General features: G+C 42.0%; 2 protein-coding genes across 2 annotated transcripts; both read right to left on the reverse strand.

Annotated features, from left to right (window-relative positions):
• Positions 1-527: 527 nt before the first annotated feature.
• Positions 528-7,338, reverse strand: LOC142554090 (zinc finger protein 4-like). The gene is made up of 2 exons (XM_075664722.1): positions 4,724-7,338; positions 528-993 (listed from the first exon to the last, which is right to left on the reverse strand). Exon 1 carries the CDS (start codon positions 6,098-6,100, stop codon positions 5,582-5,584), a length of 519 nt encoding a protein of 172 aa, XP_075520837.1. The 5' UTR covers positions 6,101-7,338; the 3' UTR covers positions 528-993; positions 4,724-5,581.
• A 6,431-nt stretch (positions 7,339-13,769) lies between these two features.
• Positions 13,770-18,167, reverse strand: LOC142554767 (uncharacterized). Its single transcript, XM_075665445.1, has 4 exons — positions 16,638-18,167; positions 16,089-16,514; positions 15,774-15,968; positions 13,770-15,518 (listed from the first exon to the last, which is right to left on the reverse strand). Exons 1-4 carry the CDS (start codon positions 18,165-18,167, stop codon positions 13,770-13,772), a joined length of 3,900 nt encoding a protein of 1,299 aa, XP_075521560.1.
• Positions 18,168-20,118: the final 1,951 nt, after the last annotated feature.

A 20,118-nucleotide genomic window follows, 5' to 3' on the forward strand; every position in this document is an offset into this window, starting at 1 on the left:
GCAACCTGAAGGAATGATTTTCCTGGAGAATTAACGATTAACATTTTTTGTTTTAATTATTATTTAATAATTATAATGTAAATATCTGAAAATTTTGAAAAATAAACTTCTCTCCACTTATATTTAAAAAAAATGTGTTTGTTAGAATAGCAGAATCAAAAGACGTGTTTTAATCACTATTATTACCGTTATCTTTCGTGTGCACTGGGTAAACCTCAGACTATCATAATATAGAGCAAACTACGTTAATTAGGTGAATCATATTAGACAAGTCATGTGTGACGAGACCTTCCGAGAAGGTGTTAATCATGTTATCCAGGTAAACAACATTATGCAAGTTTTGTGCGACAAGATCGTATGAGAAAGTGTTAATGAAGATAATCGAACTCTTGACTATTGATCAAACGTTCACCTACTCTACCAACTCGAACACACCGATATATTTTTTTAATCACTATACTTCATATGATGAGTAATTGATATATCCTAATTTAGTGTTTATTTTTTTACCATACTACGTTTTTAACTCGAACAACAGGTATTAAAGTTCAACCGAATTTGTTGCAATCAAAAGATCAAGCATAGCAAGATGGAACCGCAAAGTGATTAGACAAGCTGAAGGCCCACGCTGCGTAGCCGCTGTTTAATTCCTCCTCCCACCTCAATTCGTGTGTGCGTTGGATATTGAGTATTTTCCAGTATGCATGAGTAATTGCAGCTTTACATGTCTTGAAACCAAGTGATTTAATAATTTTGTTCAATAATATTTCATTGTATGAGGTAATTTATCCCGAATTTTTTATCTGCCTGTGTGAAGTATTGTTTTTTCATTGGCTTGACACTTCTTTGAAACGAATTGGGCAATCTTTTTACACAAGTGTTGCACTTGCAGCGGTTATGAATGATCAGTATGAGAAGAATACTTGCTACCCTCTCATTTTTATGTTTGTGTAGGTTCTTGCAAGACAGATGTGGGCTATTTTGTTAAATATTCTGTACGTATCGCAGTTCTCTATAACCATGTTTACACACGGATAAAAGATCTTAATATCTATGTACGCGAGAACTGTAGTTGTATAATTATCGGCAATCATGAAATATATTTCTTGGTGATTGTAGACACTAAATTTTTTTCTGGTCGAAGTGATTTTCAATAAGTCGATGTCTAGCTAGAGATCCTTATTCATGTTATCAAGTTTCTGGGTGAAATGTGTTGAGCTGGTCCTAAGTCCTTCATTTCAAAAAACTTAGAGAGTTCATTCTTCAACTGACCAATCTTCGTTGCATCCTTTCCCACGATCATAATATCGTCTACATAAAGTAGAAGAGCAACGAAACTCCCGTCTGAAAATTTCTGAATGTAAACGCACTCATCTGCGCAGTTTTCTTATAGCCTTGACTTGCCATGCATGAGTCAAACTTCTTGTACCACTGCCTTGGTGCCTGCTTTAGACCGTACAAGCTTTTCTTAAGCTTGCAAACGAGGTTATCACCTGAAACCTCAAAACCTTCTGGCTGTTCCATATAGATTTCTTCTTTTAAATCTCCATGAAGAAAAGCTGTCTTCACGTCCATCTGTTCAAGCTCCAAGTTCATACTTGCTACCAAGCCAAGTATAACTCGGATTGACGTCATCTTGACTACTGGTGAAAATATCTCATCAAAGTCAATTCCTTTCTTCTGTTGGAATCCTCTGACTACCAATCGTGCTTTGTATTTCACCACTTGTCCGCTGCCATCTTTCTTCATCTTGAACACCCATTTGTTTCTTAGTGCCTTCTTCCCTTTTGGAAGTTCTACGATCTCATAAGTGTGATTCTTCTGCAGAGATTCCATCTCATCTTGCATTGCTGACAACCATGTTTCTTTGTCCTTATGAGATAGTGCTTCTTGGAAACTCTCTGGTTCTCCATCTTCAGTAAGCAGAAGGTATTCGGATTCCGTATATCTTCTAGATGGAATCCGTCCTCGTTCAGACCTTGTTGGGAATGCAGATTGTTCGAGACAGAAACAACCAACGGTTATGGTTATCTCAGGAGAAGTACATTGAACGTGTGCTCGAGAGGTTCAACATGAACAACGCCAAACCAGTCAGCATTCCACTCGCTAATCATTTCAAGATGAGCAAGAGTGCATGTCCTTTATCCAAGAAAGAGATCGGGGAAATGTCATCAATACCATATTCTTCAGCTGTTGGAAGTTTGATGTATGCAATGGTATGCACAAGGCCAGATATTGCTCATGCAGTGGGAAAGGTGAGTCGTTTTCTCTCCAACCCTGGGAAGCAGCATTGGGAGGCAGTAAAGTGGATTCTCAGGTATCTAAAGGGTACTACTAAATTATGTCTTTGTTACGGGGGAGCTGATCCAATATTGGATGGCTATACGGATGCAAATATGGCCGGAGATATTGATAGTAGCAAATCTACTTCAGGATATATCTACACTTTCGCGGGGGGAGCTGTCTCATGGCAGTCACGACTGCAGAAGTGTGTTGCTTTATCCACAACAGAAGCAGAGTATATTGCTGTCGCTGAAGCTGGGAAAGAAATGTTGTGGCTAAAGCGATATCTTCAAGAACTTGGAATCAAGCAGAAAGAGTACAAGGTACATTGTGACAGTCAAAGTGCTCTCGACTTAAGCAAGAACTCCATGTACCATTCCCGTACAAAGCATATTGATATTCGATATCATTGGATACGTGAAGTTATGGATCGACAACTGTTGAGACTAGTTAAGATTCATACGAAGAAGAATCCAGCAGATATGTTGAAAAAAGTGGTAATGCGAGAAAAGTTAGAGCTATGCAGAGACATAGCTGGAATGCTTGTTTTGGATATGGCTGGAAGGGGAGAATTGAAGAACTCAAATTGGAAATCTCCAGCCACCATCTAGAAGGTCCACGGTAGGTGCAGTTATTGTTGATTCTCCAATGGCTGCCATCGTCCATTCACACCAATTAACATGTGCAGAATATCCTCTATAAATAGAAGCTTCAGCTCGTTGTTTAAATCATCCAATTCCCAGTTGAGGAATCCTAATCCCAAGTAGAGGAGAGCCTTGAGAGTGCTGTGAGATCTGAGAGTTTTTATTTCTTTCTGTAAATTAAATCTATGAATTGAATAGATTGATTTTTCTCTCAAATTAGTTTGATCTTTGATAGTTTAATTCCCAACAAAATGTGGTTGAGCAATTGTTGGAAACATTAAATATATTTGAGTAGGTTTCTTGTGAGACGGTCTCACGAATCTGTATCTGTGATACGGGTTAATCCTACCGATATTCACAATAAAAAGTAATACTCTTAGCATAAAATGTAATACTTTTTCATTGATGATTCAAATAAGTGATCCGTCTCACAAAATACGACCCTGTGAGACCGTCTCACACAAGTTTTTGCCAATATATTTTTCAGTGACGACATTATTTAGACCTGTTCTTGGTTGATGAACCATCCAATAAAGATATCAGTTTGCTTGCTAGAGGTCGGTGTCTATGTTGTCTCATTGCTACACACATAAATAGATGCTTATAGGAGGTGTTCACCGAATGGTGAATAACCCTCAACCTAAATTTTCCAAGTGGTGTCTGCTGGTTAATTAGAGAATCTATAGCTGCAGTTATGTAAATATTCCTCACAACCCGATACACACCAATGTATCTCTATTCGACAAGCACTACATCGTGGCTTGTTTTTCGACTTCGAGATGTTCATAAGGTGACAATTTCGATGTTAATCTAAACTGATAGGAGATTGTGCATTGAAGTTGACGATTCACCAATCCCATACATGGATGACTTAATTGTTCTATCAAAAGAGACTCTAAGAGTCTTTGCTCAGAGCATAATGTATATTTTAGAGAAAAAAGAGTTCCTCTAGTTATATACGAACAAGTTATGACACTGGAACGTATGCACGATCATTTGATTCATATTGTTGTCTAAACATGCCAAAGATTTGATCGAGGCACATGAGATGAAATGATCGTAATGCACGCTAATTATTAAAGTTATTGGAGACACTGCCAGTTTTTGTTTAGGATGTCATGACTCCTGACGCAAAATTTCCTGGCGTGGCATCTAGGCGGTAACATGATTTAGCAGGTTGAGTTGAAATTGACTTTGCCATCGATAGTTAAAGGTGTTTAATTAATGAGTGGTTATGATTATGTTTGCCAAAAATCATAGGAGTTTGTCTGTAAAATCAGTAGTAGTTGTGATCTTATGACTATCGCTTGCCTAAACAATTGAGGATCTCACAAATACTGATTACATGATTTGAAACTTAATAAGATTAAGTTAAATTCAAAGAGTTGAATTTAATGCTTTGAAACTTAATAGAATTAAGTTTCCAAACATTCACAACTCAAACTAGAAAATTTGTGAAGTTACTTTAAAAACCTTAAAGTAGCTTAAGAGCATAATTTGCTTTCCCTCTTGGTCTTTACAGAATTCTTTAAATTTAGTAGTTTTTTCTGATACCCACCGGGCCATCTTTCTTTTCATTTATATCATTGTAAGGTGTTATGTTTTGGTTTCTTTATCAACAAATCACTTGATTGTCTCAATTGCTCCACATTTACTAGTCTTTGAACTGTCTTCCTTCGGATCATTTCCTGCATTCTCCGTTTATATATCGGTCTCTAATTAACTGTTGCAGAAAGGATATCCTTGTGATTATGCTGTATATATAAATATCCTGGAAACATAAGTTAAAGACTCACAATTGTCAAGCGCAAGACCCAAAGGCTCGTGTAAGCTGATAGTCGCATGATGATTTTATCACTGAAGAAATCATAATGAATCTTCTTGAAGACTTGGAAGCAATCTGTAATGTGAATGTAATACTAAACTCGGGAATTCGATAGCTCCATTTATTGAAAAAAATATTTATGATTTGAAATTATATCTGTTTGTATTGAGATGAGGTCTTTTAAGTAATTGCATTACATTTGAGATTTGGGTTTGTCCATAAAGGGTATTGGTGTTGCTCTGCGTAATTTGCTTCTGAGAAATTATTGATAAAGATTTCATTTTTTTACAATTTTCGTGGTCTTGGTGATCCTGCAATGAGTTAATGCGCGGTAGAGCAGTCTGAAACGACTCATTCTTCTAATAAGATTAATGAAAAAAATCTCTAAGGAATGTTGTGGAGATTCTTCTAAGCTTATGGTTCCAAATTAAGCGTTACGACTCGTAAAAATGCATGATTTTCTGTTATTGGTAAATATAGTTATCTCATGCTTCAAAACAGCGATGTCAATTCAATTTATAAAGGTGATGAGCAAAACTGATTGAAGAAAATAACTGATGTGGAGATCAGTGGAATTAATGCGTAAGGTCATTCAATTGCTCGGGAATCAGAACATTTCAGCTTTAAGGTCATTTAGGAGCTGTAAATTCTTCTCATAAGCTGAGAAATAAATCTTCATGTTCTTGTTCCTAACTAATAAGATTGCAAATCCTATTCTATTGGAATTCAAAATAATGCTGAGCCAGCCTTTTAAAGGGATTTTGATTGGCAAATCACACGAAGGCACAACGGTATGTTACAATGAAAAGTTAACTACTTTGATAACTGATTACAGTTTGAGACTCAAGTCAAGCATATTAAGATTTGATGATTGCTGCTCCGGTTGCTGGGGATCCAACCGGAAACTTCCGGGCCACATCAAATCTGCTGCTTTCTCCGCTGCGCCGGGTTGCCAGGCTATTCCAAATCTTGCGTTGGCCTCATTAGATTTTGCCTGAAATGAAGTTGCATCTCGGCCTGGTTTGTGGACTTGTGAGTGGGGTTGCACACCAAGTGATCTGAACATTGAAGTATGGATAGGCAGAGCCATCAACGTCATCATCTTCTGTGATTGGTAATGCCTTGCTGCTCCTCTTTCCCTTTTGTGAGCATTTTGGTGACCCCCCAGTGCTTGTGAGCTGTAAAATTTCCTCATGCAGAAGTTGCATGAGAAGACTTTGGTTGAGACAGGTCTTGATTGGAACTCGGGTTCTTTGGCTTCGGATGGATTTCGTCCGAGGCTCAAATTCAACCACTCTCCTGGATTTTGCAGTGACATTTCTGGATCATTACTTTCTTGACTATGCATCTCTTTGTTCCAGCTGCCAATGTTCTGTGCAGAAGAGAGTCTGCTCTTGTTGATTCTTGGTTCTCTGGTGAAGGTACTCTTTTGAATCCTGCTCTTGACTCATTAAACAATGCTATATAGAGGAGTGGAATAAATTGAGCCAGACAAATGAAGCAGTATGATATAAGACATCATAGATCTATCATGTGTCTCTGTTCACCGACCCCACCCAGTGATGCTTGGGTTTCCCAAAGGAGAATAATTACGTAATCTTTCAATATTTGCCTCTTTCAAGCTTTTGATTCCCCACTCACCATATTTCTCCTTATCAGTTGAGACCACATCAACTTTAATTGGTTTTCATTGGAGCAGTGAAAAGTAAACAAAGGTTGACAATCCAACGACGATTCCATTCGCATTCGAATCAAGGTATCGTGGTATGTTTTCATTGCATGCCATGATTTCTGTCTTCTTAAAGTTTATCATCAGCCATCTACTTTTAGCACGTGACTTTAGGTCAATGTTTTTGGATAAATTTCCGCTGTTATTCTTGGTCTGATGTGAGAATCTAAGGTAACTTTTCTTCACTTTTTTCCTTGAACTAACATAGCAGTGAGTTGTGAAAGGTTTCAAGTAAGGTAGGTTTGGACTTTATTGAAGATGGAACCCACCAAAAAATGAGTGTTTCCTCTATATTTTAAATCTGTGAATGATAAGCTTCTATGTAGAATATAAATGTTCAAGCTAGTGGTTGCAGAATTATATCAGATAGGCTGTGTTTAGATTTTGATACCTACAAAAGTCCAGAGGAAAGTGGTGGGGTCTAGATCTATAGCAATAATGGTGATGAAAATAGGAAAAGATTTAGAGGGTATCTTAACCAGTTTTCTTTAGATTTTTTGTGAAAACATGAGTATCTAAGTGGGTGTCTTCATGTTGGGTTTTGTTGGATTTTACAACCTTGCCGGCATGTGTTGGTTATTGTGCATCTGGTTTAGAAGTGCATTAAAAATCTTTTAGTACTTTGATCTAAATTTCCACACAATGGGCAAAGGTCAGAAGTGATAAACTCCAGTTGCCCACTTTAGATTTTCGCCGTAACTTTTTATATTTATTTATAAGGTATACGTTTTACTTATGCTACAATGAATATATGCATGGAAAGAGCAGCTAATCAGGTAGCGCATTCCTCAGTTCATGAAACCATCGAGCAAGATGCTAGTTTCGAGTGGGTTAATTGTTTGTTATCCTCTTGGTTATCAACGATTGTATACCATGACTTGTTGTTATGATTTAATGAAGTGTTTCATTCTTTTAAAAAAAAAGACTATTCATGAAACGTTGAAAGTTTTTATTATTGGTGGATTTTAAAAATTTACTGATGTGATCTCGTTAAAATAGGTGAGCCGGGTACGGGACTTCAACGGACCAAATCAATAATTTATAATGTTTGGAAATTTGAGTGAAGATAATGGCTTGGATCAACACCTGTAAACAAGAAAGTAACTCGTGAATGGGCGCCGGAGGGATGTCCGGCGTGGCCACTCCGATGCTTAAGTCAGCAGGCTTTTTTATGAACACAAGAAGGGAAATATGTAAGTGCTTTTAGTTCGAAGATTTCCGAATGTTTAAATGACACTAATACCTGCTATTTATAGTAGAAAATGGGGTAGGTACCTCGATTCTTGTGCCACCTACTAAGTATGGCTAGTCAGCTGCCCATACTTGTAGCTTCTGATGACTTCTAGGACACTCCAAACCCAAGTGGTTCTGACGGATTAGGCTGCCTGTATCTATCACACTCGAGTGTGGTGCAATTCTCGAGGTGGCCTGGGTAGTTGGTTACCTGGGTACCTGTATGAGAAACCGGGTGGAGAAGAAGTGCCCGGGCAGCTGTCTTCTGATCCGGGCTATTCAACCGATAACCCGGGTCATCACTAACCCGGAAATGGTCACCATTATCCCGGACCCTTACAGGGGTATCACCACACATCCTAAAAATAGTCGGGCTAGAGCTTGACTCGCTGTCCCGATCAGTCATGCATGTTTACTCCAAAACATATCCCAGAGTGAATAAGAGCCTTGGGTCTCTAAATATCCTGCAGAAGTGATGAGGTGTCAGGCTTCCATATCTCTCAGGTTTTGTACATTCATCGTTTAGTATTCTCGGGAAATCCAATGAATGTCATTATGCTGCATGCGTTAACAGTGACACCGTCGAAAATTGTTCGTATTCCGAGGTAATAATGAGCCTGTTTTCTCGATACCCGTACACGTCTTTTCATCTGCCTGCTCAATTTCCTAGATTCCCTCTGATCGTCCGATTGGGTTCGGATCGACGATGGAGACTGATTCCTTCCTATATATATATACAGTAACCTGCTTACCTATTCTCCAACATTCCATCAATTCAGTCCTCAAGAAGTGCAATGGCGGGTTCCAGTGGTTCGAAATCTCCCGACATGGCAGCAGAGTTTATGCAAGCGGCTTTTGCTAAAAGAAAATTTGAATTGGAAGATGAAGTCTTCCAAAAGATCCTCCATTACTGGGAGGAGCTGCAAGGACTTCAGCTTCTTCACGAGTGGGAGGAGGCTATCACTCCTGAACTGGTGGCCAAGTTTGCAAAGTATCGGGAACGCTTGCAGATTTCTGATACGGAGGACCTCTTTGAGGACGACTTTATCCTCCAGCTATTGCTTCATAAAGAGAGGAGGACGCTGCAGAAGATTGCCAACTCTGCTAGCTTTATGAAGGCGTTCACTGGTAGCTCTGTAAAGAGTTTTGTGATTAACGGATAGCCTCTGTAGAAGAGGAATTTTTTAATGTAACGGATAAAGAATTCCCGAAATAATAATAATAAATGTTTATCTAGTTACTCTTATTGTCCGTATTTCATTGACACCGCATGATATATGTACCATAAAATGAATCAGAATAAATATCCAGAACTGATAAGTGATCAACTGAAAAAAAAACGGGCCCTAAAATTCCCCAGGCTCAAAATGAAGTACCGGGGCCTTACTTTTCCCGGGATTAAGATAAGATGCCGGGCTCTCAGATCTCCCGGGCTTAAGATGAGATCTTGGGTAACCCACGTGATGCCATGATAACGCGTGCCCTTTCTATCAACGATCAGTAACGTTTCGTATTTCGATGAGCCTATAAGTCTGACATTTTTAATTATTGCGTGTGTCCCCTCGTATGCCTGGTACAATTTTCTAGGCAAATCGTGGTCGTCCACGCATGCTTTTTAAATAAACGGCTGAGATCTTCCCCCACCGCCTATATATACTAACTAACAGGTTTTCCAAAAATTACTCTCAAATTCGAAATTGCAGCGAAGCTCTTGCGAATTCTCTTCTCGAGACTCTACTTGTGCGAAATCATTTCCGGCAACCTTCCACCGCATATATCGTCGTAAGTTTTCTTCTTTTAAAATGTCTCACTCCACTTCTTCCACCTCAGGAGCGAATGCGCGAGGCTCTCCTAGCGCTGAGTCTTCCGCACTTCGTTCCGATTCTCCTCCCTCTCCCCCACGTCGCTCCATTACCCAACCTTCTAAAAAACCAGTCGCACTTCCAACCAAACCTCTCTTTTCTAAACCTTTATCTTCTGGCCACTCCCGGGCCCGAGCTCCTGCGAAGAACAAGGGTAAGGGTAAAGCCAAGGTCTCGAGTCCTCGGGCGGTCGAGATTCCGGGAACTCCCTGGTTCTCCTCTATGCGAAGCGCCTTACGCTTGGGGGCAGATGAGGAACTCCGAGCGCTGGGCAATATTCCTTCTTCCATTTCTATCTTGATACCTGGGCCCTCTGATAGGGCCGATAACCCTCCTCCTAGGTACACAACTTTCTTTCGGGACCAGGTTAGGAACGGTCTTCGGTTTCCCGTTCATCCCTTTTATATTGATGTTGCCAAATTTTTTGGTGTACCTGTCAATCAATTTCATCCCAATTCTTTCAGGATTATGGCCTCGGCCTATGTCCTTTTTAAAATGAATAATCTTCTCATCACCCCCCTCATCCTTCACTATTATTTTTCTTGCCATTTCGGGGATAATGCATTTTCCCTTAAATCCCGGTTAAACGCACGATTCCTCGATGACATCCCTTCCTCTCAAAAGGGATGGAAAGGAAGATTTTTTTACATCCAACTCCCGGGTCCTTTACCCTGTCTAACCCGGTTTCTCCCTTCCCTTCCCCAACAACCTTCCCTTCCTCCATCCTACAAATTTGAGGAGCCTTTCCTCCTGAGTCAAACCCTCGTGGAGGGACACAAGTACTCCTCTTCCATTCCTATCTCAGAAGAGAACTTAGTGGCCTACGGGTTGAGTGCCCGGGCTGAGGACCCCATAGACCGGGTAATTGATGAGGTGGCTGGCTCGGGTTCTCAACTCGGTACATACTTTATCTTCTGTGCTTTCTTATTCCTTTATCATGTTTATTTAATGTATCATAACCCTGTCACTCCTCTATGCAGATAACTCTGAGATGCAAGCAGCTTTTGCTAAAAGGCGTGCAGCTGAGAAGGCAGCCCGAGAGAAGGAAATGGCGGCTCGCCCGGCAGCTGCGGAAGAAAAGAAAAAATGGGATGCAGAAGCGGCAGCCTTGAGAGCTGAGGTGTCCCGGGAAGAACCTCCCCAAGATGGCGCTTCCCGGGCGATGACTGAGAACTCGGAGGAATCTGAAGATCTCATTCCCCTCACTCAGAGAAAACGAAAAGCTACTGCAAAACCCGAGCTGGATATTCTCGAAGACCCTTCCGAGGGTGACCAAGGCGCCTTCCGATCTGCTCCACCTCCTCCTCTCCCCCCAGTCCAATGAAGAACCTCGCCAAGAGCTCCCTCCAACCGACCAGCTTTCTCTGGCTAACATCTTCTTCGAGGGAGCTTCCGCTGTTGGTGTTAAGCGTTTCAAGAAGGTGCTCAGCCCTGCTGAGATAGCTATCCTGAAAAGCACTCCTTCTAGTGTGAGGTTTTTGGAGGGGTCCAACCGTCTTCTGTCTGTAAGTTTTATTCTTTTATTTCTTTTCCCTCTCTCTCCCTCCCCCCTTTTTCTTTTTTTTTTTTTTTTTTTTTTTAAGATTCCTTCTTATCCAGGCTGCCCAGATGCTAGTTTCGGCCTTTGAAGAGGTGGCAGCGGTGGCAACCAAGAAGGGTAAGCAAGCCCGGGCGGCTCAGGATATTCATGACCATCTCTAAGGAGAGATGGCCCGGGCCCAGAAGCTTCACGAGGAGACAACTGCCAGTCTCCAAACTTCCTTGGAAGCAGCTAATCAAGAGCTGGCCGCGGCTCAACTTTCTCGTGATGAGAGCATAGCCCGGGAGGAGGCTTCTCAGAGGCAAATTGCGTTCCTGGCATCTCGGATTAGCTATCTCGAGGATGAAGCCTGTGCCCAGCAACATCGAGCCGAAGTTGCTGAAGATAAGCTCAGACTTCTTCAGCTGACCCATGAAGAATGGAGGACTACTTTCCTTCAATCGGCGGAATTCCAAGCAGCTGTTGAAGATAGGGCCTACAAATACTTTTCGATTGGCTTTGAGAAATGCCAGGAGCAATTTGAGGAGATAGGCCTGATTCCGACAGATAAGGAGGGCTTTCCTGATATTGATAAGGCCATTGCTTCCCTTCCCAAAGATGATGCTATCGAGAAAGAGGCTGAGAAGACTCCCGGGGAATCCGGAGAACCATCAGGGCAGCAGACTTTAGAATAGGCCTGTAATTTACTCTGTATTTTTTCCTTTGTATTTTTTGCCTTTGAACTTTGTAAGGAAATGTTGATTTCTTTCCGTCGCTTTGCTTTTTTCAATACGATTTTTGACAATTTTTTCGCAACCCGGGTAATGCAATAACTTATGAGTATTTCTTAGTAGGAGAAAACGGTAATTTCAATTGAATACCCGGGGTCCCGGTCCATACGTTAAATAAGTAGCTTAATTAATACTCCAGATGTAGAGATTTAAACCTGAACTCAGAAGGAGTATTTCTTGGATTCCACAAACCAGGGTGTAGTGCCCTGAGCTTTTTAAGAACCAAGGTACGGAGCCTTGGGCCGGGGATCATGTCCCGGGACTTGGGAATGGTCGAGGTGTGGTGCCCCGAGCCAGGGTGTAGTGCCCTGGGCTTTTTAAAAACCAAGGTACGGAGCCTTGGGCCGGGGATCATGTCCCGGGACTTGGGAATGGTCGAGGTGTGGTGCCCCGAGCCAGGGTGTAGTGCCCTGGGCTTTTTAAGAACCAAGGTACGGAGCCTTGGGCCGGGGATCATGTCCCGGGACTTGGGAATGGTCGAGGTGTGGTGCCCCGAGCCAGGGTGTAGTGCCCTGGGCTTTTTAAGAACCAAGGTACGGAGCCTTGGACCGGGGATCATGTCCCGGGACTTGGGAATGGTCGAGGTGTGGTGCCCCGAGCCAGGGTGTAGTGCCCTGGGCTTTTTAAGAACCAAGGTACGGAGCCTTGGGCCGGGGATCATGTCCCGGGACTTGGGAACGGTCGAGGTGTGGTACCCCGAGCCAGGGTGTAGTGCCCCGAGCCAGGGTGTAGTGCCCTGGGCTTTTTAAGAACCAAGGTACGGAGCCTTGGGCCGAGGATCATGTCCCGGGACTTGGGAATGGTCGAGGTGTGGTGCCCCGAGCCAGGGTGTAGTGCCTTGGGCTTTTTAAGAACCAAGGTACGGAGCCTTGGGCCGGGGATCATGTCCCGGGACTTGGGAATGGTCGAGGTGTGGTGCCCCAAGCCAGGGTGTAGTGCCCTGGGCATTTTAAGAACCAGGTCATAGCAGCTCCCAAGATATAATAACAAACGCAATACTCTGAGAAAATATATATTTTTTATTGATTTCTTCCGTCAAATAATTACATCTATTATGCATAGTACTTCTTTAAGTTAAACACATTCCAAGGCTTTTTGAGGGGACGTCCCTGCACATCTTCTAAATAAAAGGATCCCGAGTTGACTCTCCGAGTGATTTTGTAAGGTCCTTCCCATCGGGCTTCCAGCTTCCCAACTTCCCCAGCAGGGTTGACTTTTTTCATGACTAAATCCCCAACTTGGAAGTTTCGAATACGGACCTTCTTGTTATATGATTTCATCACCCGATTTCTGTATGCCTCCATTCGAATAAATGCCATGTTCCTTTTTTCTTCTATTAAGTCCAACTCCATGGCCCTGCTCTGGTCGTTGTCCTCCGGGTAAGATTCTACCCGGGAAGAGGTCTGCCCGATCTCTACTGGAAGAACTGCTTCAGAACCATATACCAAACTGAAGGGAGTTTCTTGAGTAGGTGCCCGGGGAGTAGTTCTGTAAGCTCATATGACACTAGGTAACTCCTCCACCCAATCCTTTCCTTTACCCTGAAGTCTTGCCTTTAATGCTTGCACAATGACTCTGTTGACAACTTCTGTTTGACCATTGGCTTGAGGATATGCAACAGAGGTAAAAGATTGAGTGATTTTCATTTCCTGGCACCATGACGTAATTCCTTTGCCTTGAAATTGTCTTCCATTGTCCGAGATTATTCTCCTGGGCACTCCGAACCGGCACACAATGTTCTTCCATAAAAATTTCAATACTTCCTACTCGGTGATCTTTGCTAAAGGCTCAGCTTCAAACCACTTAGAAAAGTAGTCAACAGCTACTAGTAAGAATTTTTTCTGAGCCCGGGCAACCGGAAAAGGACCCACAATATCCATGCCTCATTGATCAAAAGGGCAGGATGCCCAAATAGGCTTCATGAGAGTGGCCGGGCTGTAGCTGAAATTCGAATGATGCTGACAGCCCTCACAAATCTGGACCAAATGAGCAGAATCTTGTTTTAAGGTGGACCACCAGAATCCGGCAAGCATTGTTTTTCGAGTTAAAGACATTCCTCCGAGGTGCTCGGCACAACACCCCTCATGAATTTCTCGGAGAACATAATCCACCTCTTTTTCATTTAAACACTTCAAAAGCTGTCCTTGGAATGATCTTCTGTACAAAATTTTATTTAAGAGAACAAACCTGGGGGCTTGTCTTTTGATCTTCTGAGCTCGGGCTTTATCCTCAGGGAGCTCATGGTTCGTAATATACGCGATCAGTGGTGTCATCCATGAATCTTCAGGCATGGGTGATGCTTCTTCCTCCGTAGAGAGAACCAGCCGAGTAATATGCAACATCTCCCGGGTATTAACTTCTGATAAAGAAGCAGCCATTTTAGCCAAAGCGTCTGCCTCACTGTTTTCTTCTCGGGGTACTTGTTCAATACTCCAATCCATGAAGCTTTCTGCTTGGGCTCGAATGAGCCGTAAATATTTAAGCATCTTGTCATCCTTAGCCTCATAAATGCCCTTTATTTGTTGAGTGATGAGCTGTGAATTAGAATATAGAATAATCCGAGAAGCTCCAACTTCCCGGGCAGCTCGAATACCTGCAAGAACAGCCTCATACTCAGCTTCATTATTGGTTATCCGGGAATCAATTCTTAATGCTAATTTGACCTTTTCTCCCAAGGGAGACACTAATACCACCCCTACTCCGCACCCCATCAGGCTAGATGCCCCATCAACTGATACTTTCCATACCTCCTCCTCACTGGGCTGGATCATTTCAGATAAGAAATCTGACAAAGCCTGTGCTTTAATGGCCATTCGGGGCTTGTACTCGATGTCATATTCACCCAACTCTACTGTCCATTTTATCATTCGCCCGGATACTTCGGAATGAGTCATGATCCTACCCAGAGGACTATTGGTAAGAACAATAACCTGATGTGACAGAAAGTAAGGTCTTAGCTTTCGGGCGGTCATGACTAGGGCCAAAGCAATTTTCTCCACTTCGCTATACCGGAGCTCGGGCCCCCTCAGAGCATGGCTGACATAATAGACAGGTTTTTGATCAGTTCCTTCCTCTTTTATTAGAACAGAGCTGACAGCATACTCTGTAGCGGACATGTAGACATATAATTTTTCTCCAGGTTCTGGTTTCACCAACACCGGGAGCCCGGCAAGATGAATTTTCAAGTCCTGGAAGGCCTGTTCACATTTCTCATCCCATCCGAATTGCTGGGCCTTCCTTAAGATTTGAAAAAAAGGATAACTCCGGTGTGCTGATCGGGAAATAAATCTGGAAAGGGAAGCAATTCTCCCAGTTAGCTTTTGTACCTCCTTGACAGATCGGGGAGATGACATGCTTAGCACAGATTCGACTTTCTCTTGATTCACCTCGATCCCTCGGTCTGTCACAATGAATCCCAAGAATTTGCCACTCTTCACGCCAAAAATACACTTGGCAGGATTAAGCTTGATTCCATAATGCATGAGAGTCGCAAAAGTTTCTTCTAGATCACTAATAAAGCTGGCACCCTCTCGGGATTTGGATAGAATATTATCCACATAGACTTCCACATTCCGTCCCAGCTGCTTCTCAAAGACTTTATCCATCAGACGCTGGTAAGTAGCCCCTGCGTTCTTCAACCCGAAAGGCATTACAATATAACAAAATGTACCTCCCGAGGTGATGAAGCTGGCTTTGTCTTGATCCTTTTTAGCCAGAGGGATTTGATGGTACCCATGGTATGCGTCCATGAAACTTAGCAATTCATAGCCCGAGGTGGAATCCACCAGCTGATGAATCCTGGGCAAAGGATAATGATCTTTGGGGCACGCCTTGTTGAGATCGCGGAAGTCTACACACATGCGCCACCTCCCGGTAGATTTGGGTACCAAGACCACATTCGAAAGCCATGTGGGGAATTGAATTTCCCTAATGTGGCCAGCTTTCAGAAGCTCCTTAATTTGCGCATCAATTACTTTGTCCTTTTCAGGGCCAAAGTGCCTCTTTTTTTGTTTTACTGGGTGAGATCCCGGGAGGATGTTCAATTGATGTTCTGCTATCAAGGGAGAAATCCCTGTCAACTCCTGTTGGGACCAAGCAAACACATGAATATTAGTTTTTAAACAATGAATCAGACTGACCCGAGTGGATATACTGAGATCTCGGGCCACCCGGATTTGCTGGCCTGGTCCGATTTCTACTACTTCTTGTTCTTCCTCTGCCACAAAATGCACCTCTCCTCTCCCCATCGTTCTTTCCCCGTCCACCCTTGCCTTCTTCCCTTCCTTCCTTGTTCTACTCTGATCCGCCCGAACTGCCTCCACATAGCATTTCCGAGAGGATGGTTGATCTCCTCGGACTTCTCCCACCCGAGCTCCTACTGGAAATTTTATCTTTTGGTGGTATGTGGATGCTACGGCTCTCAATTCGTTCATAGCCGGTCTCCCCAAAATGATATTATATGATGACGGGGAATCCACTACGGTGAATGAAGTCATCACCGTCCTCTTAAGATCCTGAGAACCCAAGGTTAATGGCAACATGATCTCCCCTTCCGGGTAAACCATATGGCCAGCAAAACCAAAGAGGGCAGTCTCCACAGCCTCTAGGTGGTAGCCCTGCAAATCCATCTGTACAAAGGCATCTTTAAAAATTACATTTACAGAGCTGCCTGAGTCCACAAAGACCCGTAGAATATCATAATTCGCCACTCGGGCTTGGATCACCAGGGTGTCGTTGTGGGGCAGACTCACCCCTCTCAAATCTTCCGGGCCAAAACTAATGATCGCCTCATTCCTTCTTGCTCCTTCTACCTCCAAACATTCCTTCCTGCTTCTCCCCTTCCTCGCCCGGTTAGAATCTCCATCAGTAGAGCCTCCTAATATCATTTTGATCATTCCTGTGGCAGGGGGCGAATTCTTTTTTCTCTCGGGCTCAGGCTCCCTTCTTCTACTGGGCTCAATCCTCGGGATATTCCTCACACTTCCTCCTCGGGTGCTGGATCCTGGTGGCCGAGATGTCCAAGGTGGCACTCTCGGCCTCTGGCTATTGTTACTGGGTCCTGGGATGGAGGATGAGGCATAATTCCCCTTTAGTTCCTTGCAGTTTTCAGTGTTATGGTGGCATACTTTGTGAAAAGAGCAAAATCCACTTTTTTTTGGCCGGGATAACTGATGATCTGGGGCCAAATCTCTGCTACACTCCTGCACTTCCCTCTCCCGAGCAATTTTCAGAGGCACGTGGTGAGAAAAGTGCCCCGTATTGCCTCTTTTCTGTCCCCTCTCCTCGGGCTTAGACATCCGGTCTCCTTTTTCTTTTCTCACAGAGTCCCTCTTTTGTTTCTGGGCTTCCTCCATATTGATATATTTTTCTGCTCGCGACAATAGATCCTCGAAATCTCCCGGCACCTTCTTAGTAAGTGACTTGAAGAACTCGCCCTCTCTCAAACCCCAGGTGAATGCAGTAGTCTTCGTTTCAGTGGCACAAGTAGGGACGTCTAGGGCCACTCTGTTGAATCTTCTGATATAGGCCCTTAAACTCTCTTCTGGGTTCTGCTTAACTTCAAAAAGGCTAAAAGCAGTCTTTTTGTACTTTTTACTGCTGCTAAAACGGTGTAAAAACACCTTCTGGAAGTCTTTAAAGGAACTGATACTTTGGGAAGTCAAGCCTTCGAACCACCTCTGAGCTGAATCCACCAGTGTTGTTAGGAACACCTTGCACTTGATTCTATCAGTGTAACAGTGCAACATGGCCATATTTTCAAACCTGGCCAGGTGTTCCTCCGGGTCTGCATTGCCATCATAGTCTTTCACCTTCGCAGATTTGAAATTTCCAGGAAGAGGCTCCCGGACGATGATATCAGAAAACGGGCATCCTCTCGGGACTGCCCGGACAACGCTCCGTCTTTCCAATTGTCCTTCCAAGACCCTCATCTTCTGCCTTAATTCCATCAATTCCTCTGCCACGGTAGGAGATTTGGACCTAGCACTGGATCCCTCGTCTTCTCCTACCATCTCGTTATCCCTCCTTCCCTGCCCCTGCTCCTGCTCCTGCTCAAGTCCCTGATCACGTCCCTGTTTATCACCGGGTGGTGTGACAGGGTGAGAGACCTCCTTCCTGGCCATAGCTAGCACAAAGGCATCGGCCATCATTTTCTTTAACTCTTTAGGGATCAGGGTAATGAGGTTTGTTCCAATGTTATTAACATCAGCTTGTCTTGAAGTTTGCCCCCCATCACCCTGGGCGTGAGAATTACCCTGGTTGGTTCTTCTCGTACGAGCCATATCAACGTCTTGAACTCAGTGTTTTTCTCACAGACGGCGCCAATGATGTGATCTCGTTAAAATAGGTGAGACGGGTACGGGGCTTCAACGGACCAAATCAATAATTTATAATGTTTGAAAATTTGAGTGAATATAATGGCTTGGATCAACACCTGTAAACAAGAAAGTAACTCGTGAATGGGCGTCGGAGGGATGTCCGGCGTGGCCACTCCGATGCTTAAGTCAGCAGGCTTTTTTATGAACACAAGCAATATTTGAAGGGAAATATGTAAGTGCTTTTAGTTCGAAGATTTCCGAATGTTTAAATGATACTAATACCTGCTATTTATAGTAGAAAATGGGATAGGTACCTCGATTCTTGTGCCACCTACTAAGTATGGCAAGTCGGCTGCCTATACTTGTAGCTTCTGATGACTTCTAGGACACTCCAAGCCCAAGTGGTCATGACGGATTAGGCTGCCTGTATCGATCACACTCGAGTGTGGTGCAATTCTCGAGGTGGCCTGGGTAGTTGGTTATCTGGGTACCTGTATGACAAACCGGGTGGAGAAGAAGTGCCCGGGCAGCTGTCTTCTGATCCGGGCTATTCAACCGATAACCCGGGTCATCACTAACCCGGAAATGGTCACCATTATCCCGGACCCTTACAGGGGTATCATTTACATTTCTTATCCACTTTACCAGAAGTTACTCCTGAGAACTGCTACTTGTCATAGGAAGAAACACTAATTATTGTTAATTTACTTGATGAAATAGTATAGATTATACTAGAGAGGTGTTGTATGACTATCTATACGATGATATCGGTGTATTTTTATATTTTATTTAACTATTTTTGCACATTGGCTTTGTTGAAACGATATACAGACGAGATACGTGTTGAACACTCTATGTGTGATTTTACACTTCAATTAAATAAATAATGGATGAATACAGGGCGGAGCTACCATTGGGTAACTTTTTTTTTTTTTTTTGTTTAAAAAAATTAGTATTTTTAAATTTTAAATTTTTTTCAGCCAATATTAAATATAGAACAAATTTTTTATCAGTTTTTTTTATTTTTTAGTCTCATGTTTAAAAATTAAAAATAAAACAACTCCCACGAATCATAATTCATTACTATGTATTCGTTGGTTTGTTGTCATATGTTATGAAATTATGCAACTTTGAGATAAAAATTCAACGACTCTAAAATTATATTGAATATTTAGTTGTGATTATTTGAGTTGCAATAATATTGTCTTATGATGTATATGAATTTTGGAGTTTGAATATAAAAATCTATTGTTGCAAATTTTTGGAATAATAATCAATTGGTTGAAATGTTTGATGATTATTTATGTGTAATTTTTATTGGACTTATTTTGTGATTTTTCTATTTATTATAACCGAAAATTGAATAATTTTGAAATTTGAAAATAATTCTTTGTTATACAATTTTGGAATATTGAATTTTTCTAGTTAAGTAACTCAAGGAATGAAGAAAATAAAAACTGTCAAGTTATTTTTAAACCAAAAGAGCATATATCAACAAATAATGGGCAAACATCAATTACAGTCTATGAGTGAACATAATATCGATTTCAACTGAAATAACAGATCGAAATGAATTAATTTGAAAATTTGGTTAGTTGTTGAGGTGCAATAATTGTCTCTATTAGTAGAGTGATCGAACAATGACGCTTGGGCTGCCGTACAATTTAAAATATTTGAGTTGCACAATTACCACCAGTTATAGCTTTTGGTAAAACGACAAATATTTGGTCCTACATTTGGTTTATTCGGAAGTTCGGTTTAAATTTTTTAAAACATATGTTAATTCGGTTCGATTTCAGTTTTTAATATAAAATTTCAGTTAATCTAACAAACTTTTATAAATAAAATTAATATTATTAAATTTTCTAATAAAATTTATAAAAAATAAATATTACAATTTCTAATAAAATTTATT

Source organism: Primulina tabacum, chromosome 8 (assembly GCF_025594145.1).
Source record: "Primulina tabacum isolate GXHZ01 chromosome 8, ASM2559414v2, whole genome shotgun sequence".
NCBI lineage: Eukaryota > Viridiplantae > Streptophyta > Magnoliopsida > Lamiales > Gesneriaceae > Primulina > Primulina tabacum.